General features: G+C 45.6%; 1 protein-coding gene and 1 pseudogene across 2 annotated transcripts; both read right to left on the reverse strand.

The window, feature by feature from the left end:
* Positions 1–7711: 7711 nt before the first annotated feature.
* LOC100278155 (uncharacterized) lies at positions 7712–10204 on the reverse strand. The gene is given in 5 exon segments (NM_001151523.1): positions 7712–8035; positions 8121–9090; positions 9181–9339; positions 9680–9924; positions 10044–10204. Coding segments are annotated over 5 exon segments (1554 nt in total). The 5' UTR covers positions 10149–10204; the 3' UTR covers positions 7712–7960.
* A 368-nt stretch (positions 10205–10572) lies between these two features.
* On the reverse strand, positions 10573–11738 carry LOC100279668 (uncharacterized; annotated as a pseudogene). The gene has a single exon (NR_157247.1). The product of NR_157247.1 is annotated as an uncharacterized protein (transcript).
* Between the last annotated feature and the right edge of the window lie 3655 nt (positions 11739–15393).

Below are 15393 nucleotides of genomic sequence, written 5' to 3' on the forward strand. Positions count from 1 at the left end.
TTCGTCTCAGACTCAAAGAAACCAAATGCTACTGGAAACATCCAATTGTGCCCGTCAACACTAGTAGCAGAGGGTAAGTGACCACTCCATCTACCATTGAGTGCAGTTGAGTCAATACTCAAATAGGGCCTACAACCTTCACGAAATCCTTGTAGACAAGGGCCGAAAGCACAAAAGAATCTACTGAAATAAAGTTTCCCAGCCTCAACTACAAGATCAAACTCAATCACTGAATCTGGCATAACCTCCAATACAGCTTCCTTCCAACTAAACAATAGTCTGAAGTTATCCTCCCAGTTGCCATATAACTCTGTTAGGGCCTTTTCTTTCCCTTTCCAGACGGTATCATAAGCAATACTGCAATTGTGCTGCTCTTGTAACAGGGTCTGCAATTCTTTAGCTCCCATATGCGGTTTGTTGGTAAGGATGGGAAGCGCTAAGGAGGCAACCCATGAGCTGGTTGGTGTTGTGGTCTTCCTTCGACCACTAGAAGTGCAAGTGTGGTGGTCAACAATGACTGAAACCTGCATAAAATAAATCATTTACACCGTTTTAGCATCACAACATGGTCCGAAGAAAGTTCAATGATCAAAAAAACAAGTACTAAAAAATACTCACAACTATAGTGGGGGAACCAGCAACTTCGGGTCTCGCATTAATTCTCCAAGGGCAATCACCACCTTTACAGTAACCACGATATCTGAATGGAGCGCTTGACTCAATTCCTAACTCAAACTCATTGTTAATCGTGTATTGCCTTATAGCCAGTCTAAATTCTTTCATATCCTTGTATAAACTACCAACCTTCATAATAGGGTTCGATCGGTTACAAACTAATATTCGCTCTCCTGGTATAGCATCCTTGCAGGGTAATGCACCTATTTCATCATCAGAATCATCATTTCTGTTGCGAACTGGACATGGTCTACAACTAAAAGCTTGTTGTCTCGCATTCGATTCCTGATTATCTTCATCCATTAAGCCCAACTTGTCATACATGACAGCCTCTGACACAACCTCTTGTGCTCCTTCTTCCTCCCATATTTCCTCAATTTCTATGAAGCCCCAATCAATTTGTAAACCCTAAACCGACATACTAGTCACTCACTGCAAACAAAATGAAATATACATAAACAAAATGGCATAACCTTACATCTGCAAATGATGCATCCGGAGGTGGAAGAAGGGGCCTATGAGCAGGGGGGTCGCCTGGTATGTCAATCCCCAAGCCGGCGCACCTCCATTCCTCTGACTCACGATCCTCTCCGTCCATGGCGCAACCAACTACTACTGCAGGACTCAGTGAATGAAGGGAATGCAGGGGTACCAGGGCGCTACACGGTGGGGGGGATGCGCCTTCCTCCATGGCAGCAGGGAGTTGGAAGGACGTCCACGCTGACCGAACCTTCGTTCGTCCGTGGCGGCCGGACTGGGGAAAATGGGCAGCAGCACGAGTGAAAAAGGAGCAAGAGGAGGAAGGGAGGGAGGGGTAGATCAGTCACAGAATGACTTTTACCGAGGGCGTGCGCTGTTAGCGGGCGCTCAAAGGAAAATCTCACCTTACCGGCGAGTTGGCGAGCTCGAGAAGACCAGAGGAGCGACGACGCGCTGCGGAGTACCAGCGGGGCGAAGCCAGCGGACGGGAGGATCATAATCCCAAAAAGCTCCTCTATGTCACAGCCCTTGGCCGACGACGACGATCGCCGCGACGTGAGCACCAGGAAGCGCCGCCAGGGGACAGGCGCACGGATGTATCAGGTAGGAAGTTTTTCTCTATTATTTTCTTTCTGCTCAAGTCTTAGAGATTATAGTATTTAAGCCTCGCTTGGCCGACCCACACCAACATCCATAGCTATGAGAATACGGCCCAACAACGGCCCACACACGCCTAATACTACACAACCAGCCACCTCTTGCCTTTCTCTTCTCTGATGAAGCCTTGTCAGTTGGGCACAGGCCTGACATCTGCCCCCTCTGGAGAAGTTGCTTGTCCCCAAGCAAGAGCGTCGGGAAAGCGTTGCTTGACCACATAAAAGTCCTCCCAGGTAGCTGAATCTTCAGGAAGACCACTCCACTGTACCAAAACTTGGGGCACTGCCCGATGACCCTTCTTCACCAATCGACGATCCAACACTGCCACAGGAAGCAAATTGCGAGTAGCAAAATCCACAGAGCAAGGCAAGTCGGAAAAGACAGGCGTATGATTTGGAATAAACGGTTTCAGCTGGGACACGTGAAAAACTGGATGAACTTGAGTAGCAGCAGGTAGATCCAGCTTATAGGCAACCTCACCCACTTTCTCAAGCACCCGATAGGGACCATAGAATTTCAGAGCTAGCTTGGGGCAAGGACGGTTGACAACAGAACGCTGTGCATAGGGTTGTAGTTTCAGCAAGACCATCTCACCCACTTGAAAATGTCTTTCAGTTCGACCCCGATCAGCTTGCATCTTCATACGATTTTGTGCAGCAGCCAACTGTTCCTTGAGCATTTCTGTAAAAACAACACGATCAGCCAACACCTGAGCCACATCAGCAGCAGTTGCATCTGGAATCAGAGGAGCAGCTGCAAATGGAGGGTCATAACCATAAAGCACCCTAAACGGGGAACAGCCCAAAGTAGTGTGATAAGATGTGTTGTACCAAAATTCTGCTAAAGCCAGCCACTGCTTCCACTGATGAGGAGAATTATGAACGGCACAGCGCAAGTACATCTCCAAGCACTGATTCACGCGCTCGCTCTGACCATCCGTTTGAGGATGGTAAGCAGTAATGAGACTGAGTTTAGTGCCCAAAAGCCTGAATAATTGACTCCAAAATATGCTCGTAAAGATTTTATCCCTATCGCTGACAATAGATCTCGGAAGACCATGCAAGCGGACCACCTGATCCAACACAACCTGAGCCACTTGTGCTGTAGTGAAAGGATGTTTCAGAGCAATAAAATGGGCATACTTCGAGAAGCGGTCCACCACAACCAAGATAGTATCATAGCCACTGGACTTGGGCAGTTTTTCGATGAAATCCATTGCAATATCCTGCCAGGCGCCTTGAGGAACCGGAAGTGGTTGCAATAAACCAGCTGGGTGAACTCTCTCTCCTTTGGCCTTTTGACAAATTTGACACTGTTTGACAAAATCTTCCACATCGGTCTTCATGCCCTTCCAAACAAACAATTTCTTCAATCGATGATAAGTGGCGTGCACCCCCGAATGACCACCCATGGCACTGTCATGCAATGCTGCCACCAACTTCGTCCGGAGAGCTGAATTGTGGCCAACCCAAATTAAATTGCCCTTCCTGATGACTCCCTGAGAAAGAGAATATCCATACTCATCCGGGCTGTGGACACACAACCGAGTCAGCAGTGACTGCGCATCAGAATCAGTCACATAAGAATTGGTAACTTCTTGAATCCAGCGAGGTTGAACTTCACTGACTGCTGTCAACGCCATCACACAGCCCACCCGAGAAAGAGCATCAGCGACTTTGTTCTCCTTGCCCGGCTTGTAGACCACTTTAAACTGCATCCCCATAAGCTTTGCCATGGCTTTACGCTGCAACTCCGAATGAAGCTCCTGACTGCCCAAGAAACTGAGAGCCTTGTGATCCGTCCGGATTTCAAACTCGCTCCGTTGGAGATAATGACGCCAACGATCCACAGCCATAATCAGAGCGATGAACTCCTTCTCATAGATGGAAAGCTTCTGATTGGAAACTCCCAACGCCTTGCTCAAGAAAGCGATAGGTCTACCCTGCTGCATCAACACCGCTCCGACCCCGTCATCACAGGCGTCAGTTTCAACAGCAAAGGGTATGTTAAAATCAGGTAATGCTAATACCGGCGTGGAAACCATGGCCTGCTTCAGACGCTGAAAAGCAACCTCAGCTTCTGGTGTCCACTTGAAGGCCCCTTTCTGCAGTAACCTCGTTAGTGGTCGAGCAATTATCCCGTACCCTTGCACAAAGCGCCTGTAATACCCGGTCAACCCAAGAAAACCTCGCAAATCAGTGACAGTCAGTGGTGTCGGCCACTTGAGCATAGCTTCGGTTTTCTGAGGATCAGTAGCCACACCCTCACCAGATATAACATGGCACAAATAAATCAGCTCCTTTTTACCAAAGACACATTTCCTCTCTTTGAGATAGAACTTGTGGTCCCTTAAAGCAGCAAAGACCAACCGCAGGTGCTCCAAATGAGAGTGCCAAGTGGGACTATAAATCAATATATCATCAATAAAGACCATAACAAATTTGCGGAGAAAAGGAGCTAGCACCAAGTTCATCGCACACTGGAATGTAGCTGGAGCGTTAGTAAGTCCGAAGGGCATGACTCGAAACTGGTAGTGGCCCTGGTGAGTTTTAAACGCAGTCTTAAACTCCTCGGAGGTGCCCATACGCACCTGATGATACCCCGAAGTCATGTCCAGACTGGAAAAGAATTTAGTGCCGGCAAGCTCATCCAAAATCTCCTCGACCACCAGCATCGGAAACCGATTCTTGATGGTCATATCATTGAGCTTACGGTAATCCACACAGAACCGCCACGTACCATCCTTCTTTTGCACTAAAAGAACCGGAGAAGCAAATGGACTCACACTGGGGGTGATCAAACCAGATTTCAACAACGCAGCCACTTGCTTCTCAATCTCTGTCTTATGATGAGGAGAATATTTGTAGGGTCGAGCATTGACCGGGATGGACCCAGGGAGCAAAGGAATATGATGGTCAAACGGTCGAGATGGCGGCAGTTCAGTTGGGGTAACAAAAATGTCACTGAATTCCCCCAACAACACCTGCAATTCTGGATGGACCTCATTGCTGTTCTCCTCAATCACCTCCTCCAACAATGCAAACACCCAGATATCATTCCCTCGCAGCCATTTCGCCACCTGTATAGTAGAAACTTCCTTCACAACCTGCTGCTGAGCAGTATTGCCCACCAACTGAACTTCCACTCCATTGTCCACAAAGCTAATAACCTTATCATCCCAATCACACTGCATAGGACTATGGCGACGCAACCAATCATAGCCCAAAATAGCATCATATGCGCCCAGCCCCAACACCCTCATATCACATTGATATGTATGCCCATTGGCCCACCATTCCAATGATCGTACCATCGTGTCACTATGCAAAATTTCCCCATTTGCCACTCTCACTTTAGCTGAAGCACACGGATGCACTTGCAGCCCCATTCGATCGACCAACTGCTTGTTAATGAAACTAGTGGAGCTTCCCGAATCAACCAGCACCAACATCACTTGATTTTGCAATAAGGCTCTCACAGCCATACATTCATCATTGGTAGTACCACTAAGAGCATTAAGGGACAACATAAAATTCTCCTCTTCCCCTTTTTCCTCCTGCTCAATTTGTGTCAACGTGTGCTCAGATAGTGTCATCCCCAAATCCTCGGCAGTGAGGGCATGTAACTGCATCTGGATTTTTTTGGGGCAGCGAGCTTGATGGCCAGGTTCAAACTTGTCGCCACAAGTATAGCACAGACCATTCTGCCTCCTATACTCCTTCACCAATCTCTCTTTAGACAACTCGGGTAAGGAAGCAGTCGCTCTAGTGTCGGACCTGGACACAGCACCCCCCAAGCGACCCTGAGTGACCATCTTGAATGGTTTCTGTTGCTGCTTGTCCAAAATACCTTGTTGGATCCTGGCTAACAATGCTGCTCGTTCCACTGACGCTGGCAAATGAGACTTAACCAGTCCTTGTAGCTCTTGCTTCAACCCCTTAATGAAATGGGCCACATACAAAGTCTCATCTAAATCGTGATTATGGACAGAAGTTGCATACCGCGCCTCATCAAACACCTTTTTGTACTCTTCCACAGATCCAATCTGCCTAATCTCCAGTAAGGACTGCATAGCCTGTGAATACTCCTCCGACCCAAACTTCAGCATCACAGCTTCACAAAAATTCCTCCCATGAACATGGACCATACTGAATTTTAAAAATCTGAAACCACCTCTTAGCATTCCCCTCCATGTTCAACGATGCTGACATCACCCAAACTGACTCAGGCACTCGATACAAAGTGAAGTAATCCACACACTGATCAATCCAAATACGAGGTTCCGCCCCTTCAAATTTAGGAAATGGCATACGTTGTATTGGAAGTTGCCCTCCTTCAAAATCCTCAACCCGCCGCCCTCCAGTCTCTCTCGGACGACCCAAAGGCACCCCCGCATACCTGCGCTGCGGACCTGGAGGAGCAAGAGGCGGAGATGGGGGAGGCCCGCCGCGATGCCGCTCACTGCGCACAGACTGCGCTGACTCCATTTCCCGCGCCATCTGCTCGAGACGGAGTTCCGCCAGCGCCTTCTCCGCTTGATCCAACTGCTGCGCGAAGCGAACCCGTTCTTCCATCGCCTGCCGAGCCACATCAGCCGCCAACCCCGCTTGCGCCAGCAGCTGTTGTTGAACGTCATCCATGCTCAGCACCTTCTCCGTGAGCCGATCGAGTTGCGCCATCACCCGATCCCAACGATCGGCATCATCTCGCTCCTTGGTCGTCATCACCTCCAGGAGAATCTTGGTCTGCGCCGACGGCTTCGGTGTGGGCGCCGTAGCGACAATCGGTGTGGGAACGCGAGGAAGGGGATCCACGCCGAGGACGCCTGGCTCTGATACCAGTTGTCACAGCCCTTGGCCGACGACGACGATCGCCGCGACGTGAGCACCAGGAAGCGCCGCCAGGGGACAGGCGCACGGATGTATCAGGTAGGAAGTTTTTCTCTATTATTTTCTTTCTGCTCAAGTCTTAGAGATTACAGTATTTAAGCCTCGCTTGGCCGACCCACACCAACATCCATAGCTATGAGAATACGGCCCAACAACGGCCCACACAACCACACACGCCTAATACTACACAACCAGCCACCTCTTGCCTTTCTCTTCTCTAATGAAGCCTTGTCAGTTGGGCACAGGCCTGACACTCTAGCACTCCCGCACACCACTGTCGACTTGCTCGCAGCAACGGCCTTCAGTTTCTCGGCGTTCGAGTCTTGACTGAACCAGCGAGCGGCTTGCCGTCTCGATCATGTCGACGATCCGCAGATCGCTGCTGTCGTCAGCTCGCATACCTCACGCCCCAGCGCGGTTTGCACACTCGCACGTGATGGCAGATTGATTGCTGGCAAACGCGATTGTTGGATGCCCCTACCAGGAAGGGAAAGATATGATGCAGTCTTTGTTGGTTTAGTCACCAGAGTTGAAAATTCAAACGTCGAGAAAAAAGGACCAAAAACATTCGATAGATTTTATTTTAGCTAGTCCATTGGATACATCCACCTAGGTTGAACTATTCTATCTTTTTTATGGCCTTCAATACTTCAAATCTAGCTAAGATTTATACCTAATCTGTTAGAGTTGCTCTTATACATCTATCTTAGACAGAGCCTCCATCCATTCTAAATTATAGGTCATTTTTATTTTTTAGAATATATGGTTCTTACTTATACATCTAGATATGCACTGTGTCTAAATATACTTTTTTAATAATATATAGATTTTAGGAATCTATTCGCCTCTTGTACCTTTTGGTTATGTCCATTTTTTACTGTGAATTTCGCTCTGAAAATTGAACCGTAGAGACTTTGCGATACTTTTTTTTTGACTCATTGACGTGTGGGTCCAATTTAATGGAAGGGAATTTTGTCACACTTTGTGATGATGGCCAAAATTACCTAACCTTGAGCGTGATAAATGGTCACAAGTTGTGCATAGCAAACAAACGCCCAGTATAGACGCAAACAAGCCACAACTTTGCAGCGCCGGCAGCATGGACATTTAACATACATATCAACTCCCGTGTAATGCAGTCGAATTAGCACATGTAAACTAAAGAGATAGAAATAGGCACTATCCACTGTCGTGTATTGCAAGGCCGTGCTGAATGAAGATACAATCCATTCAAGACTGAATGAACACAAACAATTCATTCATGCCGAAGTTTTCTTCAAAGCTCTATCCAGCCTGATAGTAAAGGGAGTCGAGTGCCAGTTCACCCTTTTGTCCTGCAACAATCCATCCAAGGACAGGTACATCACACAACTGTTCCAGCAATCCAAGGAATTTATTGACTTGGCTTGCTTAGCGTACCTCTCTGTACTTGCTTGTTGAATTGGGAATCCCAGTAGTTCCTGAATTGGATCTAGAAGAACAGTACTCATTGTCATGCTCTGTGCAATACCAGTAACTTCCGACTGTACCCAACATCGGAGATCCTTCGCGGTTGGTTCTTGGAGATCTTTGTGGAGATGGTGGAGTCGATGATTGCTTCAGGTCATCAACAGTCAGAGCACCTCGGTGTACTGACGAGATGGAACAAGGAGATTTGCTTTGCACATTGTCCACTGCTGAGTTCTCAGAAGAAACCAACCAGGTAGAGAGGCTAGCGTCCAAAGAATTTTCCTTCTTACTTGACAAGCTAGGGTTCATCCTTGTGTGGCTTGCAGAATTACAGTCATGGCTTGGACCTACATCTGCCACTGAGTTTACATTCTCCTTATCCAACATCTTACCATGCACTGGTTGGGCCTTGAGACTCTTAACTTCCTTCCACTGTGACAGATTCTGAACCGGGTTTAGCACAGGATGAACATACTGGCATCTATCACGGAGTTTCTTTGTCGTAATTAGAGGGCTTTCTGCCTCTACAGAAGTACCACTGCTCTTGGGTGCAGGACTGACAACTTCTGGGTCATTTTTCTGATCATTAGACATTGACAGTGAGAATAGGGATTCGTGAGACTCCTGCTTGTTCTCTTCAGTCCTGAGTTCCTCCTCATCAACCAAATCAATCTTGCAGTCCAGAGAATCCTCCTCATCTTCATCACCATAGACATCATCCTCAGCATACTCATCTCCAACATCATCATCATCACTGTCAGAACAATTCCGGTAACGATGGTTCTCTGGAAGAACCACAGTATTCTGCACATAGTTTTCATCTTCCTCTGGTGGTTCCTCCTCTTGGTCCAGTGGTACTGCATTTTCATATGTTCTGATATTCATGTCGAACGTTACTTTCTTCTTGCCACTGCTCCGACTTCCATGCTCACTCACCTCCCTACACATCATGAAAGATGGTTTATTAACAACGATCACGAAAACTGCATCATCAATGATATAAAAGGAACAAACTAGTTCCTTCATGTACCTGAGTTCTGAATCCAGAGCTGAAACACCTCCTGCCACAACTGGAGAACACTTCACTGAATCATGTGGGGAAACAACTGCTGCCACAATAGGAGAACATTTGACTGGGGAGAGTGATGGTGCGGCTTGCTTCTCTAACACCTTTTGCTCAGTCAAATCCCTGCAGACAAATCAAAGTAAGAACTAAGAAGCACAGCAGTACAAGCAAATTACTGCAAAATGTGGAAACCAGACATAAGGCATTGACATATGCAGCAAAGTAGTTGGCTGCCAGGAAGTGGCATCCATGGGCTGATGGGTAGACAGCATGAGGCTTGCAGATTGCAACCATGAAGTGATGAACAGCACAACTTTAGTTCTTCTCTTACAGCGAGAGGCTTGCATTTATTAAATGAATTGATGAATAGCACAGCTCTATTACTCACTTCAGCATTTTAGCAAGCACACCAATACTAGAGGCACGCGCAAATAGTTATCGAAGCATTGAAGATTAGACGCACCTGAGCTCGTCGACGGGGCTAGCGTCTGTGACCGCCTCATCCGCAGCCGCCACAGCCGGCGGCGGCGTTGAAGCCTTCACCTCATGGGACGGCAGCGACGCGTCCTTCGCCGCCACATCCGCATCCTCGGCGACCTCATCTTGCGGCGCCTCCACGGCCTCCGCCAGCGTTGAGGGGTTTGCCCCGCGCAACGGCGGCGACACCTCCTTCACCACCACATCCGCCGCCTCGCGGGCCACCGCAACCTGCGCGACAAAACCCCCCAAAGCCCAATCAGAGTCAGAAACCCGCCGGCACTACAGCCGCGCCACGGGCCTGGCGCAGGGAAGGACGCCCGTGTCCGTGAGACCGTGAGAGCCCTCACATGAATCGACCGCGGCGGAGTCCTCGCGGGAGACTGCCTCTGCGACTTCTGGCGTCGGCGGCGCCGGTTGGCGTCGCCGCCGAAGCAGGCGAGGAAGCAGCCCATGGATCCGGACCCTGGAGATGCGTGCAGCGGGAGGAGGACTTGATTTCGTGGAATTTGAAGGGGATGTTTTGGCGTCGCTGCTTGGGTTTGGATTCGTGGGGAATCTAACCGTTGCCGTGGAGGTGGAGGCCCAGCCAGGGCGCGGGGATGGTGAACTGGTGACCTGGCGCGGGGGCGCGGGGGTGGTGAATGGTGATCTGATGTTTGAATTAGCGGGGGTTACGTGGGGGCCAATTTTTTCTATATATTAAAGCCGAGCGCCAGCCTGAGCGCTCGTGCGTCCACGTTATCCAAAGTTCTATACACGGTCCGATGATAGAACGACGGCTAAGAATGCAAGTGCTAGTTGTTGTCCTCTTTTGCTTCTCAGCGTTTTATGTGGCCGTGGCATCCACCGGCTTCTAGAAGCATCACTGCCTCCAAAAAACAAAAGATCGAAAAAAGACACAGGTCGCTCCTGAGTTTGCCGCTCCCTGCATTACCGCCGGCCCGCCACGCTCACCGGTGGCCTCTCTCGCTCGCGCCGCCGGCACCCATCCCACCGCACGCTGCACCACTGTCCGCCTCTCCAATTTGCCCCGCAGGTCCCCGTCAATGTCGATTGTCGTCTGCCTCTCTATCCGTGCGGCCTGACTCCATCTCCATTGGTTGCTGCTCCCCAGTCCAACACCGTGCGACCTCCTCCTCGGCACGTTTGACAACCCGAACTTCGTCTGCTCTCTCGTCATCTCGCCTAGCTGCAGGTATGAACACTCTTCGAAATGTGCCTTCTCGGTGTTAGGGATTTCCTTCTATTCGAAGTTGAGCCGGAATGGGGGCAATCTTGGTTCTAGCGAGGAAGAGGACGAGAGGTTCCTCCCGCCAATACCTAGGGTTTCGGTCGCAGATCGAGCCAACGGCCCCAATCTATGCGTGAGCGAACATTTTTTGGATAATTATTTTTCTCTTCCCCCAATCCCTTGGTGTTGATTTCGTTTTCCTTCTCATCGACAAGCAATTACGGCCACAAAGCAGGCGTCGTCAACACACACGTTCTCATAGCTCCCTCCTCCCCAGTTCATAGATTGCTTTCAGCCAACCTTAGAAGAAAAGCAGGGTCTAGAACAGGTGGACGAGACTGCGACGCTGCAGTTCACACCGACTTGGATTGTGGCGGCAGTCTGCTCCATAATCGTGCTCATCTCCCCCGCCGCTTAGCAGGGCCTCCATCACCTCAGCAAGGTACGTATAGGTATAGCAGGTCGTAGGCAGAGTTGGAGTTCTTGCTTACTTTTCAGCTGTTAGCTGCTCCGCGATGTGACTGACTGACGGACGGTGATGCTGATGAACTGAGAGCTTGACTCACTCTATTGTTGTTGCGCGAGCTTACATGGAGATGCTCAAGAAGAACCATAAGAGGCCGCTCTGCGAGGCGCTTTCAAGATCAAAGATGGTAACTACTAACTACTAATAGAAAAAAAACATTATTAGTTCTTCTATGTTAGATTCTATAATGACGAATCGTTGCTCATCGGACATGTTGTGTTGTATCTGTGTGTGCATTGTTTGCTTCGGTCTTCCTGAAATGGACAATTTGCTTCGGCCTTTTCCAATTGGACAGACACTGACCGTATGCATACACATCGATTAAAATATAATAAAAATGCTTACAGGAAAACCTTAGTTACCTACAGTTTGGAAAATGGTAAATCAAAAGAGAAAAATAACGATATTCTCTCTTACTACGTTCTCATATATATATTCTAGATCTTTTACTGCACGAACCTAATTGTCTCCAAAGTAGTACAGCCTAAAAGCACTTGCATACAAATAAAGTACGTTCCAAATAAGTGTGGCTTTTTCCAGGTTACAAAGGAGCTAATATATCCTCCTACAATGTACTTCACTGATAAGCACACCCATATATTCAGTTGAAAAATATTGAACTAATAGTTACTTTACCTCAACAAACAACATAATCTTCAATCCGATATTAAAAAAGAAACAACAAGAATATAATTCTTCCTCCTTTTTGCAAGTCATATTCATAAATTTATTGACTATATAAGTACATAACAGAAAACAACTCAATTTTCTCCTCCTGGACTACATAATGACCACCAGTCAGGTCAAAGGAAAAACTCGCTACAACCCAACTTGATCTTCTCTAAAAAGGTTAGGCTCCTAAATATATATACCTTCTTTTTGCACCTACTTGGATATTACCTACTGCACGCAGAACAATTACCTTCCAAATTATAATGCTCCTGAACTCCAATAAACTGTTCTAAACAATGCTCTGTCCATTTATTTTACCATTATGTACTGTTTTACCCAATATATATGCAAACTGACAAAGGAACATTCTACATAGGAAGAGATGGACACGAGATGCATAAAGAGTAGACATGCTTCTCTAAAAAAAGGCATATTTCCTGTAGTATTCACATGTCGTTTTGTTGTGGTCTTCAGACCAATATTTTGTTGTTTCAGTGAATATATAAATATATATATATATATATATATATATATATATATATATATGCTGCCAAGTGTGTTGCTTCATGAACTCCCTGTGAACTTCCTTTTGGCACTCAGTTATTTTGTCAAGACTACAAATAATAATTCTATTGGTTCACATAGATACAATCAGTACATTGTAATATAATTTCCAAACTACTCATGGCACTATGCTTGCAAACTGCAAGATTTCATTGCTACATATATATATATATAACTGATTATATAATGTTGCCGTCACAATGTAACACACTTCCATGATTCCATATATATACCTATAAGTTGTCCATGTATATCTACAATATTTTTTTTCTTATTGTATACATTGACAAGGTCAGCTCTATGTACCTTTCGGAAAAACAAAAACCCGCGCAGGGCGCGGGCAATTTACTAGTCCTGGTATTATTCGGTGGACGCCATTTCAAATTTTAAGCTAAAATCTGAGAGGGGTACCTGGTGTTTGAATACATTAGAGATAATAATTAGTAGCTAAAATTAGTTGAGACATTCAAACACACTAACTAATAGTTCAGCTATTAACTATTTTTAATATAGCTAGGTAGTTATTTGTTAGCTACCTAATTTCACTAAAAAAATTTAGCCAACTAACTATTAGTTCTAGTGTATCTAAGTAGGTGCTTGAATGTATTAGAACTAATAGTTAGTTGGCTAAAATTTGTTAGTGGAATTAGCTAGCTAACAAATAACTACCTAACTATTAACTAATTTACCAAAAACAGCTAATAGCTAAACTATTAGCTAGGGTATTTAGATGTCTCAACTAATTTTAGCCACTAAGTATTAGCTCTAGTACGTTCAAACACCCCCTAAATACCCCTTTAAAAGCAACAACATTTCCAGCAAAAATAATTACTGGAGGACGTTAAAAAATTTAAAGATAAATTATTGTATATACTCCAACATTCTACTTAAACAAACTGAAAAACTTTTTCAGGAAAACTGAACTCAAATTTAGAAGAAAAAAACGCCCTCCAAACAACCCACTTTACATATGTGTATGAGCCTTCGCTGTTTACGAACTACAGTAAGCATCAATCCTTACCCCTTACACTTGCGTATGAGCGTTGAACTATCTTCGTATGGACACCCTTTGCAGGCGTGCGCGTGGTCTGGGGAACATGGTTTTTGCTAGTGAGAATTTTAAGCTTGAAAATTGGTAGTTTGGGCATGGGCCACACGGCGGACAACTAGGTTGTCGAATCGTGGGTCGTGGCACCCACATTTCCGCCGGGGGCAAAGCTAGACAACAAAATTATTAAGGACAGTTTTATTAATCATCGTCTAAATGCACTAGATAATAATAGGGATGGCAACAGGTCAGATTCGGATCGGATATTGGAAATATCCGCCCGTGACTATATCCGCGGGTAGAAATTCATATCCATATCTATGCCCATCGGGTTTCGGATATCCATCGTATATGATAAAGAATCATTTTCGGCAATTGAATAACATAATTTATCAAATTTCTACCCAGTTCAGCATCATACACAACTTAAAATTTAATAAAAATTTAAACAAATATATATGTCCTTCAACAAGCAACATTCTCAACATGACAAAAATACATGTCTACATGTCTCAACATGAAAACAAATACATGACAATCAATATTGATCTGATTCGAGTGTAGTGTTGAGCACTTGAGCTAGCGCTATAGTAGTTGTGTTTGAATTTTTTTAGTCAATGATAGTAGAATCATGTTCATCCTGGCAATAATGGACCAATGGTTAATTTCAGATATCCAACGGATTACCCGCGGGTGAGATTTAATATCCAAATCTATGTCTACTTTATCTCGGATCGGATACGGGTCTAACCCGCGGGTCAAAAAAACATATCCATATCCTTATCCGTCGGGTCGGATATCCGACAGATATCCAAATCCACGGATTAAATTGCCATCCCTAGATAATAATATATTTGTATAGTAATTTTCAAAGTTTATAGGGGTCAGCTGACCCCAAACAAAACCCCTAGCTCTGCTAGTGATTTTCGCAGGCAGCAGCTGATCAGTCTTTTCCATTTCACCCACCTCATATTTCAAACTTAGCACAATCTAAACAGGTTATTCGCTTCATATTAAAGGCAACTGTTCAAACTGCTACGTATGTATTCAAAACACTAAAGAAACAATAGAAGTCGGTACAGATTAAAATCAAGCAAGATAACAATAATATCAATATCTATAAGTCAAATGTCCGACCGTTTTTACCCGATATAAAGATAGATATGAAATAATTTATTTATCCATGAATATGTTAATAGGTATCAATATCCACTCGTCGGATAGATAGATACGGGTACAGATTGGTACTACTCATACCCATGACGGTGTATCTGTAGATAAAATATACCTGTATCATACCATTGTTATCATCCAATAAAGTTCATCTTAAGAGTATCTCCAACAATACCTTAAATTAGTGTCTAGCATGAAATATAGGGCACAACACACACAAAAATAGCTCTAACAGTACTTTAATTATTTTACAAAAAAAAATATTGTTGATGTATTTTAGTCTCTTCAATCCCCCGATATCTTTGTTCCTAAACAAGACCTAGGACTTGACAGAAAAACACCTCCACAAGTCAATTCCCTTCTATATCCTTGCTTCCAAACAAATCCTAGTACTCGAAAACACCTCCATATGTACATGTTTTCAAAAGCCTCTGTGACTTTTGCATTCTTCCTTTTTGTGAGACACCTTGTGAAATTGCTGCG

Source organism: Zea mays, chromosome 2 (assembly GCF_902167145.1).
Source record: "Zea mays cultivar B73 chromosome 2, Zm-B73-REFERENCE-NAM-5.0, whole genome shotgun sequence".
Lineage (NCBI taxonomy): Eukaryota > Viridiplantae > Streptophyta > Magnoliopsida > Poales > Poaceae > Zea > Zea mays.